Source organism: Phasianus colchicus, chromosome 1, assembly GCF_987193195.1.
Source record: "Phasianus colchicus chromosome 1, bPhaCol1.hap1.1, whole genome shotgun sequence".
Taxonomy (NCBI): Eukaryota; Metazoa; Chordata; class Aves; order Galliformes; family Phasianidae; genus Phasianus; species Phasianus colchicus.
Genome location: NC_143436.1, coordinates 177,832,096 through 177,859,670, shown reverse-complemented (window position 1 = coordinate 177,859,670; position 27,575 = coordinate 177,832,096). Strand labels below are relative to the sequence as shown.

General features: G+C 43.8%; 2 protein-coding genes and 1 long non-coding RNA gene across 13 annotated transcripts in view; 2 read left to right on the top strand and 1 right to left on the bottom strand.

Moving 5' to 3' along the window:
• The first annotated feature begins 724 nt into the window (after nucleotides 1-724).
• On the top strand, nucleotides 725-5,852 carry LOC149920258 (uncharacterized). The gene is made up of 3 exons (XR_016463359.1): nucleotides 725-1,477; nucleotides 2,064-2,141; nucleotides 2,656-5,852. It is a non-coding gene; the product is annotated as an uncharacterized LOC149920258 (long non-coding RNA).
• A 4,056-nt stretch (nucleotides 5,853-9,908) lies between these two features.
• On the bottom strand, nucleotides 9,909-19,561 carry RNF6 (ring finger protein 6). Of its 9 annotated transcripts, none has more exons than XM_090133801.1 (5): nucleotides 18,718-19,154; nucleotides 17,354-17,488; nucleotides 16,038-16,243; nucleotides 13,555-13,662; nucleotides 9,909-12,762 (listed from the first exon to the last, which is right to left on the bottom strand). In XM_090133801.1, the coding sequence occupies exons 2-5, from the start codon at nucleotides 17,374-17,376 to the stop codon at nucleotides 11,024-11,026; spliced, it is 2,076 nt and encodes a 691-aa protein (XP_089989927.1). In that variant the 5' UTR covers nucleotides 17,377-17,488; nucleotides 18,718-19,154; the 3' UTR covers nucleotides 9,909-11,023. The 9 variants fall into 9 exon arrangements, with proteins under 9 accessions (XP_089989927.1, XP_031471502.2, XP_031471507.1 ...); XM_031615642.2 differs by having other exon boundaries at nucleotides 16,038-16,239; XM_031615647.2 differs by lacking the exons at nucleotides 17,354-17,488; nucleotides 18,718-19,154 and adding an exon at nucleotides 19,465-19,561 and having other exon boundaries at nucleotides 16,038-16,239.
• Nucleotides 19,562-26,279: 6,718 nt separating this feature from the next.
• CDK8 (cyclin dependent kinase 8) overlaps nucleotides 26,280-27,575 on the top strand; it is a 65,516-nt gene continuing 64,220 nt past the window's right edge. The window contains exon 1 of one of the 3 annotated variants that reach the window (XM_031615854.2): nucleotides 26,280-26,852. In XM_031615854.2, coding sequence (XP_031471714.1) covers nucleotides 26,725-26,852 — 128 coding nt within the window. In that variant the 5' untranslated portion in view covers nucleotides 26,280-26,724. The remainder of the gene's footprint in view (nucleotides 26,853-27,575) is intronic. The other 2 variants (XM_031615853.2, XM_031615855.2) reach the window with 2 other exon arrangements.

Below are 27,575 nucleotides of genomic sequence, written 5' to 3'. Positions count from 1 at the left end.
TGGTGTAATCATGCATTGCAGTCACTAAAAAGTAGAAAGTGTACTGTGAAGGTATCTTGTGAGAAAGCAAGTTGTGCCAGATTCTCTCAGTAACTGAGACTGAAACTGAGTCCTGTTTAGAAGGCTGAAGGGTAGGGCCTGCAGGAAAGGTAATTTGCAGTCCTGAGGTGAACCTGAGGTGGATTTGCTTCCACAAGCTCATAATCATTAGTAACAAGTACCAGGATGGCCCTGAGTTGTGAGAAAAGAAATATGTTCTTAAGCTGTGCAGACCTCACCATTGTCATTTTGTTCTGCAATGCCTGGCTTTGTCGTGCCACTGAGGCACACTATATTGTATATTGTGGGACCATGAGTCATGACAGCATGATTCCCTGAGGTCTGTCATAATGGCTCCATGGTTTGAATGATGTGATGAAAACTAGAAAGGAGCTGATGATCTTCAAATCACAGTGTGCTTACTCTTCTAGTATTTATAGCAATGTACTTTCAAAGATCTCAGTTTGCATAATTATTTCAATGTAATAAATAAAGCAAAGGCAGGAAGAATGGTTTTGTGGTTAATGTGCCAGACTGTAAGACAGGATATCTTGATTCTATTTCTAACAGTGCCAGATACTGTCTGCCCAAATTTCCAAAAGATGTATCCTTTGCTCCAATTACTAACAGAAAAAAAATACAGAGTTTTGTTATGAAAAAAAAACAAAAACAAAAACAAAAAAAAAAAAACAGAAAAAAGAAGAAAAAAAAAGGAAACACACCTTATATAGAATTTCTTAGTAGTATAACAGAAAACTTAATTGTCTAATCAAAAAATTGTCAGGTGAGAGGTTAGTATAGAAAATAAAGAAAAAAAGAAAGACTAGAATGCTATTACAAAAAATGTAACAGTTCATTTTTTTATGTAGATGCACTCTTTCTATCTATTCCTCTTTTGGTGTTGTGCCTACCCGTCAGCCATCCCTCTGAGATCTGAGGCTGACCCTGTTAGTCTCCCTAGAAGAGCAGATGTCATTGGTGCCTTCTCAACAAGTGTTTCGTTGAGAAAAGTGTGATGTGGTGAAGTTTCTTCTTGCTCCTTTTCTTCCTTCTGTTTGGGTTGAGGCTGACCCTGCAGCTATTTGTATGTTTTCTAACAGACTTCTACATCTTGTTCTTTCTTCATTTGTCTACAGTTCTGCATTATATCCTATTTTCCTATATGCAATGCTATTTATGCATGTTACATACTTGTTCTTTCTTCTTTTTGTTATCCTTAAACCCAGTTTTACCCAGGTCCCAAGTCTGCACTTCACTAGCTGACTTCTCGAGAGCTGTTCATAGACCTCAGTTCTACATTGCCAAGGTTCTTTCCCCCCCCCCCCCCCTCTTTTTTTTTTGTGTGATCCTAAGCCTCCCCTACGCGGTCCTGCATCCCCTCTCTTAATGAAGTCTGCAGTCATCCCAGTCTTGTATTCCTCTACACTGCATCATTATGGTAAGTCATAAAAATCTCATTCTGCATAGAATAACTCCTTGTCACTATCCATGTAACTGGTTGTATCAACAATAAAGTTAAGCAAATGATAAAGTTAAGCCACTTCCTCATAGAGATACTGCTGTTACAACCAAAGAATGTAAAAACAAAGCCTCACACTGGTCAAGAACAGCTCAAACAAAGCAAGCTTCAACCCTGAGGCCTTACAAGCTCAGTACGCAGCTTGTGGTTTTTACCAGTAATAGTATTGTTCAGTTACAGGACTAGAGTAATTTCATGAAAATTCTGCTGGATTTTAATTCTTCTGGATTTAAAAATAAAAACATACTGTCTTGATCTGAATCCAAATCTTTGTGCTGGGTTACATAATAAAATAATAAATAAAAATATAAAATAATTAAATAAACAATATATATATAATTATATATATATATGATATATATATAATATATAAAAAAATAGCTATGTTAAGCAAAGAATAACACTGGAGAAATGAAAGGCTTAAGGAATACAAGTTTAAGATAAATTTCAGAATGTGGATAGTAGGTGTATTTTTATTATGTTTATTCTTCTCTTTGTCCCACAGCAAGGTTGAAAGCTAACTTGAATTCAACATTCTCCTGCTATCAATGAGACTGGTGCCAGGAGAACCCAAGACCTGCAGGTAAGAGTGCCATACTGATTTGTAGGCAGCCACTTTGTAGTATGGTAAAAGAAGTGCAGAGAAGCAAAAGTTGGCCTTGATCAGACGTGATCAGAATGACTGAAACATGTATGAGAAACGACACGCTTGTTAAGATGAAGACACACGCTGCAGCAAGTGTGCAAATATTCCAAAATATGTTTTGAACTAGCTATTGTAGACAGGGCAATCATTTGATAGGAAATAGTTTGGCATATAGTATATCTGTATGATTTATGTGAATATTTGCATTCAAGGGGGAAAAAAAGTGATCTACTACACGTAATAAGTAAAAATTAGTTTTAAAACCTTGGAAACGTAAAGCGGGGACATTGCGTTCCCCCGTGGCTCCCTATGCTGGGCGCAGCTCTCCAGCACCATGGACAGCTCCCGCGGCCGGCGCAGCCGCTCCAGCCTCCGCTCCCGGCTCACGGTCTGGGCCAGCGTAGGAGAGAAAGCTTTTGGTCCCAGCATTGCTTTTCTTCCTCCCCTCCAGAAAACAACGCTTATTATCGGGCGCCCTCTTCTGCTGGACGGTACGGCCTCAGATCCGCGGAGAGAAGCTTCTGCGGCCAGGTTTTTACTTAGTGTGCTTCAATCAGTGTATTTGCTGGGTTTTCATGTCTCTCCAATTGCACTACTCTCAAGGACATCAATCTCATTATAATAAGGGAATGTTGTGAACCAATTGACTGGGAACAGCTGGGAGGCCAGAAATATAGTCTAAGGTGGAGAGGAGAGGAAAAGGAGAGAAATAGGGATTACATTTTAGAAAACTTGCTGAAATAACCCTATACTTATTACTTCTACTTTGTGCTTTTATGTGTGAACATAAACTTTTAAGAAAAACAAACTAAGCAAATGGAATTTAAGTAGTCTAAAAAGAAGAGGTCTCAGCTGTTATGATCATGGGGACAGTGCCCCACTATAGTGTCCAGACAGTGAAGAAGAGCACTGGAAGGACCCAAATCCAGATATCCAGTAATTCTAGCTTTATTGTTACATTGCTATGTTTGTTTGTTTGTTTTTTCTTATGTGTTTTTCCAGCAGAATTCAAGTAATGCTTGTATATTGTAGGATCACAGAATGGTTTGGGTTGGAAGAGAACTTGAAGCCCCTTCAATTCCAATCCTTCCTGGCATGGGCAATGACACCTCCCATTAGATCAAGTTGGTTAAAGCCCCATACAACTGAGCCTTGAGCACCTCCAACACTGTGTAAATGGGCACACATATGCATGTTTGTGTATATATATACAGACAGGCAAATCCTACAGTGTTAGGCAAATTGTAGTGTGTTTCTTTTTTCTTATCATATGCATACAAAGTTAACTGTTACATATAAAAACATTAATTATACACTGTGTTCGTACATATACTGGCTTTTCTGTTCTGAAAGAACAGAAATAACTTCTTTATATGTACACTTTTAGCACAATGAATGGAATAAACTGCATGTAAAATGTTGAGCTCAATGTAGCTCAAAGCTGTGTGAACTATGAAAATAGCTTGCAGGCTGTGTAAAGTATGTGCAGATGTTCAGCACAGTAGAACTAATGCTGCATAAGGAAATACGTTTTAATAGAACTGTTCTAGATGAGGACCTAATACTACAGATGAGACAGAAAGGTCCAGCATAATATACAAGAGCTTTTCTTGGAAGTAAGACTAAATGATACACCTGGCCCACTTATCTCAGAATGAGAATCCCAGCTGTGTATTACAAATGTCTGAAGTTAGGTCTTTTTAAAAGACTGCTTAAAATAACAAATGATCCCATATTTTAGCTGTTCAACCCACAGGAGAAATTCAAAGCTGTGTTTGTGTTGTTTTGTTAGATGTATGTTTTAGTTTTGCACCTCAGGCAATTTACATTACACAGAAGATAAATTTAGTGGTGGTATAAACACCTGCTGGAATAAGTGCGAATGTGAATTGGCAGCTTGCACTGAGTCAGTGTGTTGGTGAACCTGTGCTCAAATTCCAGTGAAAGCCCAGGAGAAGGAAGAAAATGGGAGAAATTTTGCTTTGATGCAGCATGTGCCTCCAAATAGTGGGCTCAACTCATTCCTACTGCACACTGGAGCAGGCCAATGGAAATCTGCAGGATGTTTCCAGTACTCATCTTTAACAGATGGTTCCTGCACACAGGCCAAAGCCAGATTAGCTGCACGGCATCCAAGGAGAGCAAAGGACACATTTCATTTTAAAGACATATAGTTGAGTGCTGCACTGTTAAAGTGCCCATTTCTTTTGTTGTGCATGCTGTTCTGATCAAAGCTAGATGTGCACAGCTGCATAGTTATAACCACATTATATGACTGGATAACATAACACAGAGCTTCCTGCCACTTGCTCCCTTTCTTCCTTAATATCCTGTATTTGGCTTTCAGCCCCAAAACCTAGGCTGCAGTAGTTTCTGATCAGGAGAGTCAGGTCTCAAAGCCTCTTCAAGAATGGGTAAATCCTACAGATTCAATCAACTCAGTGTCAGTGTCTTTTCTTAGTGATTTGTATTGAAAGAAATAATCCTTACATTTTGATGGGATGTGCCAGGATACTGAAGAAGCTGGCAAGAAAACTCTTTACCAGTTGTGGAATGATAATCTAGAAATATTCTGGATACTACTTTGAGGAAATAGTCTGCTTCTAAGATGATAGAATTAAAAAAGATGGTAAGAGTCTGAAGAACAGGAAGAAACTAAAAGAAACAGGAAGAAACTTCTACATAGTTTGCAGTTATTTTGTAACACAGGAATCCATTTCTAGTTTATATATTATTAAAGAAGCTATTACAGAGGCCTACGTGGCCATAATAGCAGCTAAGTCACTGAAAATATCATATATGTAAGAAAAGGAAAAAAAAAGAACCTATTAATTTAGCCTCAGAATTCTCTATAACTTTTCCAGGGTCCAATCCAGCTCTCTGGGTCATTTTCAGCATCAAGACTCTCTAGACATGTTCTAGATTAGTGCTACCACTTGACCTCAATTTAGTATTTCAATTGAATATTTTTTTGTTATTAAAACTTCTGCCCATGTTTGCCAACTTATTTCCACATAAATAAAATTAGTTTTCTTAATGTCACCAATAAAAGTTGCTTAACATCTTACTCCTTCCAGAGGTAAAGCTAGCCCAATGCCAATAGTTGTGTACATGAAGCAGATTTCCAATAAGAAATGTCTGTTAGATATAATCCAAAAATGGCTTAGAAGACATTTCCTATAGCATGAGAATAAAAAGCCGTTCACTTTTAACATTTCTTTATTTTTAGCTTTTTTTCACGCCATAAAATTATGTTTATGTAAGCCAGATCTTATTAAATATCTGAATAGAAGGCAGTTGGCTGCTGAATTAATGCTCATTTAAAAAAAAAAAAAAAATAGAAGAAGAATATCATCTAAGGTAGATGAGAAGAAAAATTTCTAAAGTACAAAGTAGATCCTTCTCTCACAAACGTACTGAAGAATCACCATGAGCAATAAGAATCATGAATTAATTCACAAAGAATTAAATTCTTCTCTTAAAGATAGGAATCAAAATGCACACAGTAAAAAAGACTTATAGCTCTATGGCAAAATATAAGGAAAGATTTGACAGGAGTTCCACAAATGAACTTGCCTCAGTCAGTACTCTGAGAGAGCCCCATTTGTACTGGGATAACATCAGCATGGGAGGCACTGGAAAGCACACCACCTTGGCATAGACTACATTCCTCCTCGTTTCCTAGCTTGCTTCTACTTAACTTCCAACAGTAGTTGCATTTGAGCACCCTGTTCCCTTGACTGTAGTTAACTACAAGGCTTTGAGTCGTTTATATCCTGTAAATGCCAAGTCATTGCTCATCTTATGTAACTTTATATAAGATCTTCCCTGCATGCTAACCTTTGCAGTAAGATGTCTCAGCAGGATACAAAAATGTCTGGCCACTCATTTCATAGAACTGGACACAACCTCCCTTTAATTGCTACGACAGACACAAAATGTATAGGCTTGCTGTGTTGTTAGTGTATAACCTGATAAATTAATGCTCCCATTTAAAAAGGGGATACTTGTAATTTCCAACATTAAGGCACCTCGAATCCCACCCAACAATGCCATTCCACAGGATTCAGGTGGCCCTGCATCTGGCACTGCAACAGATGCACACAAACTAGAGCCCAAAAATGCCACATAGGATTCAGCTTCTCAGAGAAGTCTTTTAGCTTTACCGTCACCCCTGCATGAACAGGGTGATGGCCAGGCCACCTGGCACACCTCAGCACTACCAAGTACACCCTGGGCCAGCAATTTTCTTCTCTAGAAGCCCAGTGAGAAAGGACTAGGGGGTCCTAGTGGACAAAAAACTTTCACATGAGCCACCAGTGTGTGCTTGGAGCCCAGAAGGCAAACTGTATCCTGGACCACATCAGAAGAGGGGTGGCCAGCAGAGAGAGGGAGGGGATTGTTCCCCTCTGCTCTGCCCTTGTGAGGCCCCATCTGGAGAACTGCAGCCAGGCCTGGGGCCCAACATACAAGAAGATTCTGGAGCTGTTGGACTGAGTCCAGAGGAGGGCCATAAAGATGATCTTAGGGCTGGAGCACTTCCCCTGCTAAGAAAAGTTGAGGGAACTGAGGTTCTTCAGCATGGGGAAGAGAAGCTCCAGGCAGACCTCAGTGCAGCCTTCCAGTACTTGAAGAGCTTACAAACAGGAGAGTCTGACCTTTTACACAGACAGAAATAGGTGAAGTGGGAATGGCTTTAAACTAAGAGAGATTTAGATTAGATGTTAGGGAGAAATTTTTCACTGAGTGCAGTTAGGCACAGGCACTGGCCCGGAGAAGCTGTGGATGCCCCATCCCTGGAGATGCTCAAGCCCAAGTTGGATGGAGCCCTGGGCAGCCTGAGCTGGTGGGTAGCACCCAGCCCATGGCAGGGGGTTGGAATTAGATTATCTCTAAGGTCCCATCCAACTCAAGCCATTCTATGGTTCTATGACACTGCTGTCCAGGTAAACATGCAATACTGTATCTTCCAGTATACATTTTTATAACAAAAGCTAACCTTTCAGAAGTTGACAGGCAGGAATTGGACAAATTACAAAATCATCACACACTCTTTAAATCACAAGCCAGAGAAGTGCAGAATCTGTCCAACAGCAATCACTCATGCCTCTGCTGATACTGAAAACGTCGCAAGAAGAGCTATGGGCACGTGAAAGTTACACCTTCCTTATTAGACAAATCAAGATAGTAAATACAAGAGAATTCAAGTTTTGTGGTTTCTTGCAACAAGTATGGTGTTAAGATTGTACAGCCAAACCTGAGAAGGGTTGCTGTTGCACAGAAATAAGGCTGGGATGTATAGAATCATAGAATGGCCTGGGTTGAAAAGGACCACAATGATAATCAAGTCAACACCACTGTTATGTGCAGGGTTGCCAACCACCAGACTGGGCTGCCCAGAGCCACATCCAGCCTGGCAAGGGTGACAAGCAGAGTTCCACATTAGCCAGGTGTTACTTTGAAAAGGGATAAAAATGTGCTTAATGAATGCTGCTACAAAAAGCTGAGAATTGCACTGGATAATGTCTCTTAACTGGGAGGTGGAAATCAAGTAGATTAAATGAAAACATCCACAGGAAACTGTCAAATATACTGAATTCTAAGAGGAGGAAAGAAAGTTGTGGATCACTGAACGATTTGCATCTTAGTGGGATGGAGGACTGTGACAACTTATAGGAAAAAAAGAATAAAAACCTGTGGCATTACAGAATTTGAACATTCAGCTTTCATATTCCTGTTTGGGGAAAAGGACAAAATAAAACTCACAGCAGTCATCAGTTCTAGAGTTACTTTTCAGCAGTTAGGAAAGAAACTGTGAAGTTGTCTTCCTAGGAAGGCATACTTCCTTAACACATCAGCTCAGTGTTGAGCAGCAATCAAAACCAAAACAGGAATATCAGAAATTATTCAGATCCGAGAGGGTATAAATTATTGTTCTATCTCTTCATAATGCCTACTGCATGCACATCTTGAATACTGCATGAGTGCCTGTCCTCCCATTAAAGAAGAGCAACAAGGATAATTATAAATAAAGAATAGTTTCTAGGCAGAAAGAGATTTTTAAGACTCTTCTGTTAAATATAAAAAGTGGTAGAATTAGCAAAATGAATGGGCGAGCATGATTTTGGTGATGTGGCATTTTACAGTACAAAAACTACAGATCCTAAACAGTAAAAAATTGACTATAAAACAACAAATGCTTCTCACAAAAAAAAACTTTTTACTTCTAATGAAATCTCTGTGGAGATCAAGAACACAGGTGAGTTTGAAAGCTGCTAGGAAATGCATGGGGAATAAATTAACTAAGCTCTTAAACACACAGATGACTTGGATCAAGAAACTCCCAAACCATGAACAAGGTACAATAGTACCTGAAGGTAGATACTGAGAACTGAAGGAATATCACAGCAACACCAGCAACAGAAGCCAATACCTAACTGAACAACTGAGACTTTAATTGGTCCTATCAATACAGTTTGCCAGAAAAATTGAGGAACAAATGACATGCCCTTCCAATTAGGTCAAACGTAATACTTGACAACTCATGTGCAAAAGGCCAGGAATATAACATGGGAGATTTCATCTTTCCTATCCAGCAGCCCATGATTTCTGTGCAAAGCTCTAACTGTATGTTTGAATATTCTCCAGCTCAGTAACTGCAGCTCAGTCTTGAACTGTATCAAAATTTTGCTCTTGCCACTACACAACAAAACCCCAATTTAATCAAAGGAAGCACAACTAATCTCCCTTTACCTTTAGTGTGTTAGTGAGCAGGATTCCAACTTGATAAACACTCTATGAAAAACATAGATGTGTGATCCAGTAAAGATTTAAGCAGAAATTGACTTTGAAAAAAAGCAATCAGCAAAGCAACAAAGGCAGCTGTCTACAGCTGTAGCACTTGAGTGAGGCAGCTTTCAAACACAAAGGAAAACCACAGGAGACAAGGAAGTAGCAGAAGGCACCCACATATTTACTGTCCATATCAGGAGCTAACAAGAATAACAGAAAAACTTAAAAAGATAGTTCTGGTAATCATGTTTAAATCTAACTTTTTAATATCGCTAAGGAGCTATCAGAGACACATTAACAATGTTTATAATAATTAGTATATTATAATAATTAGTCCAAATGACATCAGAAGAGATCATCATCATATCCTGAAACTCATTTAACCCTCTTTAAAAAATTCTTACAACTACTCTTAGGAATAAAAAAGAAGCATCCCAAATGTATGGAACTTTTGACACAAGCTTTTCATTGAGCAAACCTGAAAAAGACGCCCAATAGCTTAACAAAGGACTGTATCATTTCCCTTCCAGGTTTGCCTAACCAAGTGTTTTAATTGAAACATATCCTGTCAAGGCAGTCCATAGTCAGAAAAAGTACAAATTTATTCAGTAAGTATTCTTTCAACTACTCAAGATACACACATACGTGTTTCATGACTCTGCCTTTCTCTGTAGATTGAGATGTACATTCCTCAGAGTAAGATGAGCTTTTCTAACGTTCACCATACTTCCAAAAGCCTTAAGAGGGCTTTGTCTCGTTTTTCTTTTAATTTACCACAGCAGCTAACACATACTGTGGAAACACAAGTACACATCTGGGAGAAATGAAGGGGAAAAAAAACTGAGAATCAACAGTAAGTCTTCTTACCAATGTACAGGAAACAATTCAAAAGCAATCCACACAAAGCCTCGGTTATTTATTTTGCAATTTTATTTCTTTATAAGTTATTGGTATAAAGTTTAATATCTAATTGTACAGTAATTTGGGGACTTCAAAGGAAGCTTATTTTGTCATCTTTAGTGTCTTTTGCCATTTGCTCCTCACATATGTTTTAAGAGGACTAATAACATATGTACCTTAAAATTCTGTACAAAAACACTTCAAGCCTTTGTTTTTCTGAGTAGGATGCACAAAACATGCATATTGTAGACGATATAATGGTTAAGGAATTATTTCTCTCTTTAAACTAAGGCAGTTTAAAAAAAAACATGAATATTGAGTAATTTGGAAAAGTAAAAAGGCTTTCTCAATGCTCATTTACTCTTTGAGCAAACATGTTCATTAAGACACACGCTCTTGGAATTGTCATCAACGTGACGGCTGTCTGTACTGAAAAGACAGCGATTGTCAAAGACAGCTTTTAATTATGCACATTTTATATCACTAACCCATCCGCTTTTGAACATGAACTTGTCAGCATTAAGCATTGTGTAAAACCACATGCAAAAATTGCCATAAAAATTTTAAATCGAACCAAATTGACAAGTTTTTGGAAAGGATATTTGAATGTTAAAAAAAATATATATTGTATATTAAAATGAGCACTTCAAGTAACTTAAATATCTTCAGCAAACATATCCAGCAAGAGACTCTAAAAGAAATTGTTCTTAGAACAAAAAGCTAATGAATGGCTATTTAGACACTAATTTTTCAACACAGTGGTAGGTCTGTGTGAAACAATTTGTAATCTAAATAAAGTGAGTCCATTACGCTGTTAAAAAAAACATAGGATAAGCAGGACTGAGTAACTATTGCATTTCTCTATTTACAAAAGTGCTTAGCATAACAAAATTACCTAAAAAAATATAAACTTTACCGATATCATTTGGTTCTATGTGTACTCCTAGATCTGCAGTTGGAGAAAAATAGTTATTTACATTGCTAGATTTAGACAAGTCTATTATTTTTAAAGAAATCTAACAAAATTCCCCACACAAATGGACCCCTATGCAAGTCAATTCATTTGCTCTGGCTCATCATAAACAGAGCAGAAGTAGATCCTTAAATACTGAATAGTACAAATGATTTTAGCCGTTGTCTGTGGCATTAGACCCCAATACAGGCTGCCGACAAATTGGGCAAGTGGAATTTTCAGAAAGCCAGCGATCTATACAATGAATATGAAATTCATGCATACAAGGTAACTGCCTTAGCTTATTTCCCGTTACATATTCATTAATGCAAACACTACATGTTTTACTTATTTCCTCCTCAGTGTGGATATCCCCATAATTCCGAGTAGAAAGATTGTCAATCTGTTCTTTGGTTAAACCTCTTAAACGCTCGTCTTCATCATCTTCATTCAGCAGGAAGAAGTGGGCAAGCCGAAGGATGGGCAGAGTTCCATTTTCCACTAGGTTGTTAGCGTCTTGAGACTGTCTGTTATCCTGATTTTCATTACTGCGACCAGAGTGTTGTGTGTCATCACTCTGTCCATTTCTTTCACTGTCATCTTCTACTACATGCCCACTCCGAGAAGAAACCTCACTTGGATCACTGCTATTGTTTACTGAGCTTGGGTTATTCTGCTCTGCCTGTACATCTGGTAAGTGATGAGCACCTCTTTGCATTTCTGAGTTAGACTCAGTTTCCATTAAAGAACTCAGTTCTCCAAAACCTGTCATAATTTGTCTAAGGATTGACCGAAGAGCCACTGAGGAAGGCTCGCCAAGCCCAGTTTCTGAAATCCGACGAAGAGGTATCCGTATAGTGCTAACATAGGTTCGAATACCCGCACGTTCTGATCGCGATATCGTCCTCCGAAATCCCCCACTGTCACTTTCAAAAGTAACTGTGTTTTCTGCCATTCCTACTCTAGAACGAGTTCTACTAGCAATACTGTCCCGATCTCTGTTTTCTCCAGGACGAATTCTTCTCACTTGAAGATCTAGTGTAATTGTTGGATGCCTTCTAACAGCAGCTACTGGCCTACTAGATTCCTCCTCTTCTGAAGTTAATACCGAGGATGGGGCTGCAGAGGAAGGCTGAGGCGTTTGAGTGTTATTTCTTGCTTGTTCTTCAGCAGGCTGCTGAGGATGCTGTGCTGTTTGTCTTCTACTTCTACTAGCTTGCTGTGTACTTCTATCCTGCCTCTGCCCATGTTCCCCAGAATAAGCAGTCTCACCTTGCCTTTGCAGTGGAGAGCGGCTTCGACTACTCAAAGTAGACCTCAACCGCAGAATTTCCAGTCTTTGGTTTGTATTCACCCGAACGTTAGTTCTAGATCTACTACGTCTTGTGACTCTTGTAGAAGTACCTCTTTCTGGCACTTCTCTTTGATTACCAGCAGTTGTAGAACTGTGATGTGTAGCAGTTGTTTGGTGAAGGCCAGTCAACTCCCTCGTTCTACTCCTGAGCCTCCCTGAAACTGGATGAGAGGCTGTTTCAGAGCTTTGCACCACAGAACTTCTTAAAGACCTGGTCCTTGCAGTGCTTGCAGCCTGGCTGTTTGCTTCTCTTGTCATCCTGCTTCTTGTTCGTGTAGTTACTGGACTGACAGCTCTTTGTTGTCTTCTTTCTAAATACATTCTGCTACGATCTCTACCCACATGCTCTTCACCAGTGGTTTCAAAATTGTTATGCTCGTGATTTATGTTGATTTCAAGACTAAATCGAAATTCCCCACTGTTTGGATTTGTCCGACTCACAGCTCTCCAGGTTTGGTTCCCACTCTGTCCACTGCGAGTGGCATTTCCTGTGCGACGAAATGTGTTCAGCCATTCAAGCAAAGAATCGCCATTTGAGTTTTCTGCAAGAACATCAGAATCTGAGAGAATTAAAGAATTGCAAGCATCCATATAACTGCATTCTTAGCACACTGTGATGCATTCCAAATCCTCTGTGCTTGCTTAGCTCTGACTTCCTAAGTGTTAAAGTAGCAGGACAGCTACCTCTCCATGATAACGTAATTTTGCTGAAAATATGCTGTATATAGAAGCATCAACATAATTGTTAAGTTTAAGCTGGAATTTTGATCTTACCAGCAGGTACAAATAAATTAATATATTTACACAGCCTCTTCTGAGAAAGCGCTCAGAGACAGCCCAAAGGTAGTTCAATTTGTCCAATATCCGTCTCTCACTTAAGCTATTGATTTCAGAGTAACTCTGTCAACTAATTTTGAAAGTGAGAAAAAACTAAGATGTTATCCTTTTAGAAAAGGAACTCGCCAAATGAGCCAGTACTAGTGAGGAAGTGATGAGCATAAATAGTATCAACCTCACTGTTACAACAAACAGAAATAAGATAACAAAAACAAAACAGAACAAAGATTAACTGTTTACCAGTTGACTTCTCTTCTTCTCTAACGTATACTAAAATTTCTTAAGAATTAAAATAATTTTTTTTTGCGCTCCTAGACTCCTTAGCAAAAGGAAAACAGAAAGAGAAGAACCCTATTAAAATCTTTCATAAGAATTTATTTTAAGTTAATTTTATATCATTAGGAAATTTCTTACTAGAGAACATTTCAGAGGCAGAGTGAAAAAAAGACTCTTGGTCAGCACTTCTCTTAAATATCTGTATGTACTATACATGCATATGAAGAAAGAATATTTACCTCCAGCAGTTCTACCTTCACCTTCTCTGTTTTCCAGATCAGTCTGTGATGCCAGACGCTCTTTAGCCCCTTCCAAACGTTGCTGCAACTCTTCTGCTGTTATTTCCCCTGAAATAGTTTACATATCGATCATGCTCTTATTGGCTCAACACAGACATGCAGAAATAATATTTTCTATCTTGAAGGAAAAATCTTAAGAAAGGAAGTAAATTTAAATTTAAAAGCAAAGAGCATTAGTGTGAAATTGGAAGACAAGTAAATGGATAACAAGAAGTAGTTACTAGGGAGGGGAGGTGTGTGGACACTGAATGAGCATCAAGTGCACGCTTACTTTAAACAAGCAACCAGAAGCCCAAAATACTGCCGCAGACAGATACCACAGAATCATAGACTGGTGTGGGTTGGAAGGGACCCTGTAAGAAGCTGAAACAATTTCTAGCTCAAAGATTGTTCAGCAGCACACATCCAGAGCATAACCTGGTGGAGAAGCTTTTGGGGTTAATGGTTACCATAAACACAGCAGTAAGAGAAAGATATGTGGCTGGGTGATCAGGAGAAACCTTTTCAGCTATTTCTTCTTTTGGGCATTCAAGCTGACTTATGGGGATCGTCTCAGAGGAGAGGACTACTATGCAGTCATGTCGCATGGTGGGCTGCTAGGTATGCACAATCGCATGATCTACTGCCCATTACTCAACAGGAAGGGCATGTACAGTGGACATGCTGTTTCAACTACTGTCTCCCCTCACAAACAAAACAGAAGTACCCATGGCAACTACCGTTGCCCCAGCGAACCAAACAGATGTTCTCCTGACAATCAGCTGCTGCCCTTGGCAACCAAAAGGACACTATGGAGAGGATAAAAATCCGAAGAGTTCCAAGGAAGAACAGGTACCACCTTGGCAGAAATGCAGCGGTGCAGATCAACCAGATGTCTCTGACTGATTTGCTGCTTCCCTATGGGTCAACAAGACGTTGCTGGATCCCTGGCGGCGACTATCCCTGCTTTGTTAACCATTTGCTAGGATTTCTCTCTTTACTATCGCTAACTTCCCCATCTCATCCGCATTCCTTAGTAGCACGGAATTTGTAATAAATCACTGGACAACATTTGGCCTCATCTGTTGCCTTAATCTTTCTCTGGGTATATATATGTCAAACCATCTCCACCAATAATTATATATTGAGACAGACCCCAAGGATCAAGTTCCAACCCCTGCAGGTTGCCCAAGGCCTACCCAACCTGGCCTTAAACACCTCCAGAGATGGGTATCCACAACTTCCACATCCATCTAACACCTCACCGCTCTCTCAGAGAAAAACTTCCCTGATATCCAAACTAAATCTCCCCACCTTTACTTTAAAACCATTCTCTCTTATCCTATCACTATCTACCTACCTGTCTAAAAAGTTGATTTTCCTCATGTTTATAAACTCCTTTAAATACTGGAAAGCCGCAATGAGGTCTCCCCACAGCCTTCTCTTTTTGAGGTTGAACAAGCCCAGCTCCTTCACCTGTCTCCACAGGACAGATGCTCCAGCCCTCTGATCGTATTCATGGCCCTCATCTGGACCCTCTTCAAAAGCTCTGCATCCTTCCTATGTTGGAGGCCCCAGACTTGGACATAGTACTCCAGATCTACTCTCACAAGGGCCAAAAAGAGGGGGACAATCACCTCCCCTGTTGGCCATTCCTCTTCTGATGGAACCCAGGATACCAATGGCCTTTCAGGCTGCAAGTGCACACTGCTGGCTCATTTTAAGTTTTTCATCAAACTAGGACCCCTAAGCCCTTCTCTGCAGAGCTACTCTCAAGGAGTCCTTCGCCCAGTCTCTATACATACCTGGGATTACCTCGACCTAAGCGCAAAACCTTGCACTTGGCTTTGTTGAACCTCACTTGGCTCACAAGTGTCCACCTTTCAAGTTTATCAAGGTACCTCTTGGATAGCATCCCTTCCTTCTAATGTTATCAGCTGCATGACTCGGCTTGGTGTCATCACAAACCTGCTGAGGGTACACTCCATCCCATCACCTATGTCACTGATAAAGATGTTAAAGAGAACTAGTCCCAAGACAGATGCCTGGGGGACACCCCTCATTACCAGCCTCCACCTGGACACAGAACCACTGACCACAACTGTCTGGCTACAACCATCCAAGGAATTCCTTATCCACCAAACAGTCCACCCTTCAAATCCAATTTAGAGATAAGGATGTGGTGGGATACCATATCAAAGACCTTGCAGAAGTCCAGGTAGGTGGCGCCAGATATAGCTTAGCATTAATTATCTGTGTTTGAATATTACCAGTATATAGATAAGTTATATATATTTTTTCAAGCTTCAGCGTCTATTTAAGTTAACTTTTATTTACCATCATTGATTTTAAATAGAAATTTACATTTCTACTAAATGTGGAGCCTGACAAGGGCAGCGTTACCTCACAGTACAGCTTCTCTGCTGAAGATATCCACATCTTACCAGGAGTGCCAAGCAGGTTGTGGTCTCTCATCAACCTGTAGTCTTCTTCATTGAGTTCATTGATGAACTGGTAATAGGCTTCCTCCCTACTGAGGCGCTCCAGCTGTCGTTGTCTCTCATCTTCACCATGACCATGCTCTCGTGAAGATGCCTGTTCATTGCCATTCCCTGCACGGTGCCGAGAGCGATCCATGATGCCAGGCTGCCTTATGCAAAATTGGAAGGTTAGACTGTACAATAATTATGATAAGATTTTACCTAGTTTATGGTAAGAAGTTCCCAGCATTTTCATTTAAATTAGTTTATTAATAAATAGCTAAAGGTGATTAAGATGAACCAAACTCTATGTTATTTGCCAAGTCAGTTCACCAGTGTCGTTCATTATGCAAGTGTTTTGCTTCTAACTTGTACAAAAATAGCTCTAAGCCCCTTTTTCTCTTTGAAAAGACGTTGCAGTTGGTACACCAACTTTAAAATACAATAGCAATGACACGTTTATTTTTTGCTATATAAGGACAGTATTGAAAATTAAAGGAATAACACAAAGTTCACCTTTCCCAAGTGAACTAAAACAGCAGCATGTAATACTTCAGAAGCTAAATATCACTGAAAACATTGTTCTGTAATTACCCAGTGTAGACTTCCAAAAAAACAGTTACTGTTTTGGAGAACTCTTGAAATGTTTACTGATAGGCACATTACAGCATTATCTCTCTCCATATGACCACTCCCACAGCACGAAGGCTACAGATACATTCTTGGTGGAAGTTAACCTTGTGACATTCTGACGCAAGTTTTTCATTTTCCTTGCAATCTCTAGTCCGAGCATTAGCTAACAAAAGAATGAATCTCCTTGTTCTTGGCCATACCTGTTCTTCAACACTCAGTTTTAAAGAAGAAAAAGCAGGGTGTCATCCTTTCAATAGGGCTTCACATCTAACAAAAGCCATCTGTAATACTTGCTGTGGTAGACAATTGACAGAACAGATCACTTCTCTAATGAGATTACCAGGAATCGCCATGCAGCACTACTCTGTTTAATTGTGGAAAAGAAGTTATTGGGTAAATACTTCTTTTTGAGGGGTCAATTCACCAACATGTCAATCTCTTCAAGTGTTAAATGGGGAAACACAGAACAGCATTCTCAGCACTCTCCCACTCAGTAATTAGTCTTCACAGAAAAGCTCACAAGCTAACAAGCAGACCAAATCAACATACATTCAATAAAGAGTTGATCTTAATCACTGCTGCCAACAGATATGAAGAATCAGGAAATGTATTTGCCAACAGCAGACGCTGGCATACATTTAATATACCTTATGTTCTCTGTGGGATCCATTCTGATGCATCCTCGGTCTCCTCATTCTCCACCCCATCTGCTACTTTTCCCCCTTCACCATAGGTGACTGCACTTCCAAACATGCCAGTCAATCTTGTCATTCATCTGTCTCCTGCATCCAATGATGCATTTGGATGTATGTAATACTTCTCTTCTAGCTGTTTAACTCATATAACTTAAACTATATGAAATCTGAGTATCTCCCGCTCAAGACGTTTTTTCTATTTCCATAATGTTTGCAGAGCCTGTTAATTTACTGTCACCTTCTGTGCTCAGCCTCACAATCTGCAGTTAAATACTGACTTCTGTTTACCACAATGGCTACGCCCAAATCAGGTCACTTCTCCTAACATATTTCTAAACACAAATTTCTCAGCCAGCTCTCTGTATCACTACCCTGCCCTCCTCCAAACAAATGCAACTGCCCCCCCTCCACTCAACACATGGTTATAGCACTACTGCTATCCTGACAGCACCAGTACTTGACTGCTGTCATGAAAATGCTTAATCCATACTGCAATAGGTATTAAAGAAAGTGTCTCCACCCCCAGCTGACTTAATGCTTGAGGTAAGTAGCACACAGAGGACAACAGATAAAGTTTATTTAGTTTCACTGCTGTTGAGGTGAAAACCTAACAGTAAATGTTAGCTCCTGCCCTAAAACTATGCTACATTGACTTGCTGGCTCTATCACCATACTGCTGCAGAGAAACTCACACATAGATTCTTGAGATGAGAAGCCCATTGCATGTAGTCTCCTTCAACCTAAATTTAAACTGCTGTGTGAAAGAGGGATTCTTTGCCTTTCCTCCTGCATTCGTGCAAAATCTGGAATTCTACCACCCACAAAAACTGAAGAAAATACTGTTTTGTTGACAATGGGACGGTAGGGCAATTACTCACACTTCTTAAGTGACTCACTTAGAAACCATAAGACGTGCGAAGCCTTTGGCTGTCCCATCTGTTTAACACAACTGCAAGGATGACAGCTACTAGCCATATTTGTTATCAAACACCACCAAAATGAAATACTTTGGCCCTTAAAATATTTCAAGGTGTTGAAAGTTAAAGGATTTTAACTACTAAAAAACAAAAATGTGAAATCCATTTACGGCTCCAGGTTACTCTTCAGAAACAGATGCCACACACCAGCAGCTTGTCTGCATTTTCCAGCCCAAGACTAACTGCTTTCCTTCTTAGTTCACACCTTTTCTGGCCCATTCTTCAATATTTACGGTCGTTTCTACCTAAGCTGCACATACCGCGCGCTTTTAGGTTCTGGCCCCTCTCCACGGCTCCCTGCCCCCCACGCCATGAGGTATGCGTTTTCCGAACGCCTACCATCCGACTGCAAGACGACAACTGAGTTTAGATGAGGAAACCTCGCGGACCACGAGACCACTTAGGATTTCCGTCACATCTCAGCCTCCGGGCGAGATGATCTCACCGAACTTGAAAGAAAAAAAAAAAAAAGAGGGAGAGAAACCACCAGACTGCGTGAGGAAGGGAGGGGGAAGCAGAGGCAGACAAAGGAAGCGTCGCACGGCGATGAGAGCCCCGCGGCCTCCCTCGGTCCCACGGCAGCGCGGCCCCGCGCCGCCCTCTCCGGCCCGGGCGCCGCGGGAGGCGCGTAGCCGCGCACCCCCCGGCCGGCCGGCCCCGTCCCGCGCCCGCAGCCCGCCGCCGGGCCGGGGGCAGTGATTGACACCTCTCCCGGCCAACCACCCGGCCGGCCGCCGGCCAACCGCAACACGGCGAGGTAGGCCGCGTTCCCCCCCCCCCCGCCCCGGCTCTCCTCACGCTCCCCGGCCGGGCCCCGCACTAACCGCCACCGGCCGGATCGCCGCCTCCAGCGCCGCCCGCGACCCCGGCCGCCCCGCCCGCCGGGGAGCGGCATCACCCGCAGCGCGGAGCCGGGGAGGCGTCCGTGCCGCCAACCACCGCGGGGCGGGCCGCCCGGAGAGGGACCGGGGAGACCCGGGAGCCCGGCCCCGCCTGCCGCCCGCGGGACGGCCCGGCTCCCGGCCCCGCTCCGCTCCGCTCCACTCTCCCCTTCCCTCCCGGCGGCGGGAGCGGAAAGACACCGACCCCTGAGCCGTGCGAGCGGGCGTCCCGGCCCCGATTGCGGTCCGGGCGGCTGCCGGGAGCCGCGAGCGCGAGTTCCGAGCGCGGCCCTCCGCCGAGCTCCGCCCCCTCCCGCACATGCGCAGTCGCGGCGCGAGCGACCGTTGGGTCGCGCGCCGGACAAAGGCCAACTGCCGGGGCGCGCGCCTGGCGGCGGCTGCGCGCCGGAGGGGGCGGCGGCGCGCGGCCATTGTCGGCCCGGAGCCGTTACCCGCCTGCGGGGCGGCGGCGAGGAGCTCGAGGAAAAAACGCCTCGCGTTCGCCCAGCTGTGCGCGGCAGCCCGTGAGCTCCCTTTCTGTACGTGTCCGCGCTAACGCCGATCTCCTCGCTCCTACCCTGGCCGTTCTCGGCGCGTTCTCTCTCCCTTGAAACGCAGAAGGAAGTCTGTTCGGGTGTTGGCATTTCGTGAGCCAGCCCGCTGTTGGTCACAACTCACATCGCTGTCTCAGGGCAGATAGACTTTCACAGGCAGGATTTCACCATGCATCCCTTTGACGTGCGGAATCAAACTGTGTAACCCAAGTAAGATCACGAAGAAGGTACGGTTTATTCAGTGCTGTGCAGACCCCGGGTGCAGGGGGTGGATCCGCCTAACTTGCACACCGTCAGGAAAAATCGTGCTACAGATATAGGCTGAACTAATACACAATCCACGGTTTTCCCGGAATTTGGATACACATTGATTACACCCCCGAGTAACATGCAGACCCCCCCCCTCTTGCGCGTGCACAGTGAGTCGTGGGATGATTTGTCGTCTCCCTCGCGAAGGCTTCTGACCTTTTTCTCTGTAAACTTCTGACCTTTCGGGGGGGCATCCCCCCAAACTGGTTTCTTCTTGCCCTGTGGACATCTAATCACTTCCCCGCCAAATGTCCTCGGGCTGTTCTCAAACCCTTATCTTAATGGCCTTCATCCCCCTCACTATCGCAGTCACAGTGTCTGCCATCCCTTATTTTCTAACAAGCTTTACATTCTTGCTTCTATAAACTATCTCTAACTATTCCCCTTCACCCCCCTCACTCTCAGTCACTGTGAAGCCTTCTTGCCTTTTTACTTTCACTTATGGGGCCCTTCTCACCTTTCACCTTCTCAGCACTGGAATATCCTCACGTTCTGGTGACCACTACTGCATGTTAGCAAACCACCGTAGGACTGCAGCTTCATCTGCTCCTAGTGCTCCGTAATCTTATTCTTTACAAGAGCTGGCTTTTTCCCTGCTTTTCCCTTCCCAGGTTTGCTTTCTTGGATAGGATGACTCTGTTTTCCACATGATTCTGTGCCTTTCCTTTCTACCTTTCTGTTTCCCTTTTTTTCTGCTATCGTCTCCCATCACCCTTTCCATTTTCTGAAGAGAACCACCAAGAGCTCAGTGCCATTGCAGAAGCTGTGACTTCAGTCACTTTGTAATATAGAACTTTGCACACAGCTCCAAATGCTATTACAAAGTCGACATGCACACTGCTGCTATGAATCACAGAATCACAGAATGGCCAAGGTTGGAAGGGACCTCAAGGATCATGAATCTCCTACCCCCCGCCACATGCAGGGCCACCAACCTTCACATTCAATACTAGACCAGGCTGCCCAAGGCCCCATCCAATCTGGCCTTGAACACTTCCAGGGACGGGGCATCCACAATCTCTCTGGGCAGCCTGTTCCAGTACGTCACCACTCTCTCTGTAAAGAATTTTCCCCTGACATCCAACCTAAATCTCCCCTCCCTCATCTTAAAACAATTTCCCCTCATCCTGCTGTTATCTATCCTTTCAAAGAGTTGGTTCCCCTCTCCCCTCTCCCTTTAGGTATTGAAATGCTGCGATGAGGTCACCCTGCAGTCTTCTTTTCTCCAGGCTGAACAAGCCCAGCTTCCTCAGCCTGTCTTCATAGGGGAGATGCTCCAGTCCCTGATCATCTTCGTGGCCCTCCTCTGGACCCTCTCCAACCATCGGTTGCTTCTATGCTAATCCAAGAGATGGAACACGTCCCTATGAGGACAGGCTGAGAGTGGGGGCTGTTCACCCTGGTGAAGAGGAGGCCATGGGGTGATCTGAGAGTGGCCTTTCAGTGTGTGAAGGGGGACTGTAAGAACGAAGATGTCAGACTCTCTAGCAGGGCATGTTGCAATAGGACAAGAGGAAAGAGTTTCAAACTACAATAGAAAAGATTTAGACTGAATGTAAGGAAGAGATTTTTTACAATAAGGAGGACGATGCACTGGCACAGGTTGCCCAAAAAGGTGGCGGGTGCCCCATCACTGTGCAGGATCGTGGTCAGGCTGGATGGGGCTCTGAGCAACCCGATGGATCTGTAGGTATCCCTGCTCATTGGAGGACAGTTAGACTAGATGGCCTTTAAGGGTTCCTTTCAAGTCAAACGATTCTGTGATTCTACATAGGGCTGAAGCTGATGGGTTGTGACTGAGGGAGCATTCCACACCTTGTATAAACTATCTGAATCGGCAGAACAGGAGACCTCAGTAAAATCACCTTATTCCGAGGATATCCAAATTGCTGATACTTTTCCTCAAATTTCCTTAGGGAAATAAAACATGGATATTCTGCAGTTGGTCTTGATGCAAAAACAAGCCCTCACGAATAAGGGAGGTGATAGGAAGGGCCGAGGGCAGTGTCCAGGAAGACACTTCTACTCCCTTCTTTACATACTGCACAATTTGTTTATATTTTTTGAGAAAGAAGTGTAAGGAAGAGTTACATTTAGGTTTCTTACTAGTTTATACTTTTTTTTTTTCTTCCATGCTTTCTATGTAGGGACACAACAGGAAAGACACATTTTTAGCACCGAGGCTATTCTGATGCTCAAGGCTACTCTTTTCTACTAGGTTTATTCACTATGTTCAACCCTTGTTATTCATGTTTCTCATCACACCATGAAAGTTAGTGATTGCTGAAGTGTGCCTTGGCTTCCTTTGCCTGATATAACTAAAATACGTGTTTCCTGAACACAGATTTCACTCTTGTGATAGGAGTCTGAGTATCTGCCTTGCATACAAAGTAATGCCCTGCTCCCTTGAAAGCAGACAATTTCTTCACACAATTTCCTGTTGTCCTCTTCTGGCAGTCCTTTTCTCTCACACTCTTATGTTTAGTAATCGTAGTCAAACTCAGCATGTTCTCTGGTATCAAGGCACACATGAGCTGCTCATCCAGAATAAGGTTATGGTATGTTTTAGGAAGATAGATAAATAAATCCATGTTTCTTTACTCAAAGCTTAGACTGAAACAGTCCTTTTTCTATGGTGCACAATTCTCTGTTCATTTCCTATTTATATTTCACAGAAGTGCAGTGTAAGTATTTGATTATTTTATGCTTCTTGTGTTTGTTTTATGCTCTTATTTCTGTTGTTAATACCGAAATAACAATAGTAACTCTTTCCTTTAACATTATTATTGTTGCAGCAGCAACTTACCCAACCATAAAATACCTCTTTTAGGACGATAATAGAAGTAGCCTATAGAGGGCAGCAGACCTCAGGAAACTGGTTTTAAGTTTCTTAAAGTAAGCTCTATAAACCTGGTTTCATTCAATTGTTCAGTCATTTAATTTCTTTAGAAAGTAACTTTATGCTATTATGTGTTGGGTTTTTTATATATAATCATGTTTTATATACAAGCAAGGCGGAACCTTTCAATCAATTTTTTAAAACAGCACCTTTGTGCAGATGACACCAAAGTAGTGAGATGATAGAGTTAATACGCCCGGGTGCAGTGCTGCCATTCAGGGGCACCTGGGCAGGCTGCAAGCATGCTTGGGCCACCAGCAGCTTCCTGGAGCTCAACAAGGACAAATGCTGTCTGCCATCTTGTACTGACACACCCTTTGGGACAGTACTGAATGGGGCTTACCAACTGGGTCATTTTGCTGCACAGAAGAGCTGGGGCTCCTGGTGCACAGCAGGACAGACAGGAGTCAAGAGTGCACCCCTGCAGCAAGGAAAGCTAACGGCACACAGATGTTGTTGGGAAGTGGTTATTTCCTCTTACTTGGTGCTTGACTGTTGTCATGTGGAATACAATGAAGACCCCCTATGTCCGTTGGGTCTTCAGCAGAACAATATTCACACAGAAAATTATTGACAAACTGGAAGGAATTCAGCAGAGAGCACCAAGATGGTCACAGGCTGCACACTTCTGTGTGAGGCTGTAGGCACTTGGGCTCGTTCAGCTGGGAGAAGGGGCAGCCTGCCAGCACTTGCAAGGAAGTTGCTGAGAAGACAGAGCCAGACTTTTTAGCCAAGTGCACAGTGGGAGGACAGACGGTAGCCATGAATTTGATAGATGTTCAGCATCAAAATAAGGACAAGTGTTTTTCTCCTGAGGATAGTTGGGTCTTGAGAGGCTGTGGAATCTCCCTCCTCAGTGTTTTTTTCTCAAGCAACCTGAATTTAATAGCAATCCTGCTTTAAGCGGGATATTAAACTAGCAAACCTCCAGAGGTATCTTGCTATGATTCTTGCTGTTGAAATAACATATAATTCTAAGATACTTGTCAGTATTAGAGTTTATTTCCCTAAGGAAGGGCTCTAAAAAAAGTAGCCAGATGTTTGTTCCTAGGCAGATTTTTTTGTTGTTGTTCCTAGGCAGAAAAGTCAAGACTCTTGAGAACCAACACTCTGGCTTCTTCAAGGGCATAAAACAATCAGACAGATAGTGATGATGGTCATGTGTCTGGTAAACACATCTTCTGCTGCGTGCTAACACAGCTCTCTGGATCTGGATCCAAACTACGGATGTATGTTTGTTGATGACTTGCACTCATGCCAGAATCTAAGATGCCTTGTTGAGCACATCACTGGTCTGATCAACTTTATAGCAAAGGGCAGCTGAGCACACAATAAAGAGTACTTAATTTTATATATCAAACTATTTGTGGGTGTAGCACTTCAGCTTCTTAAATGCTGTCAGTATTCAGCTAACACAGCTGCATGCTATCAACTGCAAGGTTCCTAGAAAATGTTCACACTATACAAGTATAATGGCTTTTCTTTACACACAGGAAAGTTTTAAAAAAAAGATAAACACCACATCATTCGTTTGCTTTCAGCTTTCACTCTTCTAAGCAGAAGATGTACAGCGTTTAGCAGGATTGGCTCTTTTTCACTCAGCACCAACCTGGGAACACCTTAGCTACAGAATATCACTCTGGGGAAATAAAGAAAAACATTTCAGAGTGGCTATTCTGAAATGAAAAAATCTCCAAAGAGCTGAAATTTGTTCAAATTTGGCAAATTGGTAAATGGAGCAAGTGGACATTACAGTGACATGGGGATGTGTCATGGTAACTATCTCCAACTCTCTGCACGTGACCAGTGCTAACATGGCAGTGGTTGCTTTTCTGTGGAGAGCTCTGATTTTCTTTAGAGGCGATTGCAAAGAAAAAATTGTCTAAACGATGTCTGTGCTGGAAACATTAGAAACAACACAAACTTGGGGCAGAAGGACATTGTAACACAAGCCAGAAATGCTAGGAAAAAAAAATAGAAGAAAGTAGATGTTAAGAATTGTTAAGAATATATTTTAAAATTGACTTCTGGGACAGCACGAAAGGAAAGAAGGCAAAACAGATAAGAAATGTTATCAATTAAAGGAGCCATTGTGGTACTTCAGGAGGAGCAGATCGTGGCCTGGCCATCTCTTTCTTTTTTAAGACATTCCTAAACTAACCTTTTTTTTTTTTTTTTTTTTTTTTCATAAAATTATGTCATATTTTGACAGATTTTTAAAATAAATCACCCAAGAGTGTATTTTTTCATGAAGCAGAATTAGAAGTCGGTCTTGAAATGCCCGTGTTGGAAGTTCAACTTGTGCTTCGTTTGAAATTTCTTATGACTTCAGAACCACCCATCTGAATCAGTTGCCAACAATTGAAGTACTGGAAGTGCAAACAGTGAAGAAGCAGAGAAAAAATCCACCAGTTCTGGATGGCGTGCAATCCAATGGTGGGAAAAGCTAATGAAAGGAAGATCTGCAGAAAGGCAGACTTCTGAACATTCCTAGAAAAGGACTAAAAACCTAAAAGAGAGGAAAAAGTTTTTTCTGTTGTGGTTTTGACTTGTGAGGTTTTCTTTGTCAAAGCAAGGAATTCTTTCCAAATGGTTTACGCAAAGAAGTCAAAGAGCACGAGTGCTCAGAAGGCCGTCTGGCTGCCGCATCCTTGGGTTTATTCATGCACTCATTGTTCCTCCACACCCCATGGTGCCGCAGCTGGGACAGCCTAACCTCACCCATTGCTGCCTCCCGGTAACAGCAGCTGCGTGAAGGAGACTGCAGATCTATCGCCTCTGTGAGGGTGCTGCATTGCTCACAGCCCCGCCAGCAGGGCTGAGCGCTGGGGCTGGCCGGGAGGAGCGGGGTGCTGGATGAGGCCGTGCCAGCTCGCACTGCTCATAACGCCTGCACAGTGCCCTTCCCAGCGGGCGCCGGGTCCCTCACAGCAACACAGCAATGCCACAGGTTATACTGGGCCTGTGGCGCAGTGCCAGCACAGGAGGCTCGTACAGCCATTCCTCCGAGTTTCAGGAATCCACCTGAAGGTGTAAATTAAACACAAACGCTCTCAGGACGGTCCAGAAAACGTTGTTTCTTCTTTCAAAACCCGGGTGCTGGGCCGGCAGGACTACAGCTCCCAGCATGCCCCGCGCCGTGCCCGCCCCGACAGTACAGCCCCCAACATGCCCCGCGCCAAAGCCCCTCCCCCGGCACTACAGCTCCCAGCATGCCCCGCGCCAAAGCCCCTCCCCCGGCACTACAGCTCCCAGCATACCCCGCGCCAAAGCCCCTTCCCCAGCACTACAGCTCCCAGCACGTCTCGCACCGCGCCGCAAGGCACGCCGCGCCGAGAGAGGGCGGGGCTGTGGTCGGAGCCCGCCGCCTTCCACGCGGTGCGCTGTCCGCCGTGCCCGGGGCCGGGGAGGCGCCCGCGGTTTGCGACGCTTCTTTGCAGCAGTGCGGCCAGGCGCGGCCGCCGTATTCCGCGCGCAGCTCGGCTGTTGTGCCGCGAGCCGGCGGGCAGGAGGGGAGCGGCCGGAGACGGAGCGCGGAGGGAAGGAGCGAGCAGCTCCGCCGCCGCCTCCCGGCCCTGCATGCTCCGCGGGGCGGCCCGGGGGCCTCCTCCTCCTCCTCCTCGTGCTGCTGCTGCTGCCGCCGCTGCCGGGGGGCGGCGGGGCGGGGTGCGCGGCTGCCGAGAGGCGTCGCGGGGCGGCGAAGATGGACTATGACTTCAAGGTGAAGCTGACCGGCGAGCGGGAGCGGGTGGAGGACCTGTTCGAGTACGAGGGCTGCAAGGTGGGCAGGGGCACCTACGGGCACGTCTACAAAGCCAAGCGCAAGGACGGGTGAGTGAGGAGCGGGGCTCCCTTCTGACCGCGCCGGTCCCGGCCCCGTCCCCGCGGCGGCGGCTGCCGCTCGGCCCCTGCAGCTCCTGCCCGCCGGAGCGGCTTTCGGCACCGCCGCCCCCTCGCCTCCTCCCCGCCACCGCCCCGGTGCCGGGCTGGCGGCCGCTGGAGGAAAAATGCCGCGGCTGGGATAAGCGGCTGCACCCGGCGGGTTTTCCTTTGGAAGAAGCCAGCGGCCCCCAGACGTCAGCCCGGCCACCGGCTTCGTAAAGCCAAGCTCGATTCCTCTTTCCTTTAGAACGCTTTTTGTCTGGTTTATTCCTTGTAGTCACCATTTTGGGTGTTGTTGCCGGCTGCTCCTGTAGCCCAAGTCTCCTTTAGGATGCTTTCAAAGGTCTGTATTTGAGTACAGACCGCGGTAAGTGAATTTCCCCGCCGAAATCCTGTCTGGGAAGATGCAGGTGTGTCACCTGGCTCTCGGTGACGCGGCGTCGGCGCCAGAACAATGGGCGTTGGGGGGCGAGGGCAGCGGGAAGGCAGCGCTGAGCTCTAACAGGTCCCGCTGCTCCCTCGCGCCCGGCTTTTCTGTCCATCTCCTCGAACTCCGTGTTTTGTCATTGAAGGGATGTGCGTTTGAAAGGCTGGGCGTTATTTCTACCTGTGGTAAATCAGCTTAGAGCAGGCTGTGGTCAGCTACGGCAGAAATGCGATCGGGTTCCCTTT

What these genes read in the sequence shown, in the direction of transcription:
- RNF6 (XM_090133800.1), bottom strand. Translation starts at nt 19,273, where the DNA reads ATGCCGCTCCCCGGCGGGCGGGGCGGCCGGGGTCGCGGGCGGCGCTGG. An exon ending in CAACCTGCTTGGCACTCCTG is followed by an intron (nt 13,663 to 16,037) that starts GTAAGATGTGGA and finishes AAACTATTTCAG; the next exon opens with GGGAAATAACAGCAGAAGAG. An exon ending in TGAAGGTAGAACTGCTGGAG is followed by an intron (nt 12,763 to 13,554) that starts GTAAATATTCTT and finishes TAATTCTCTCAG; the next exon opens with ATTCTGATGTTCTTGCAGAA.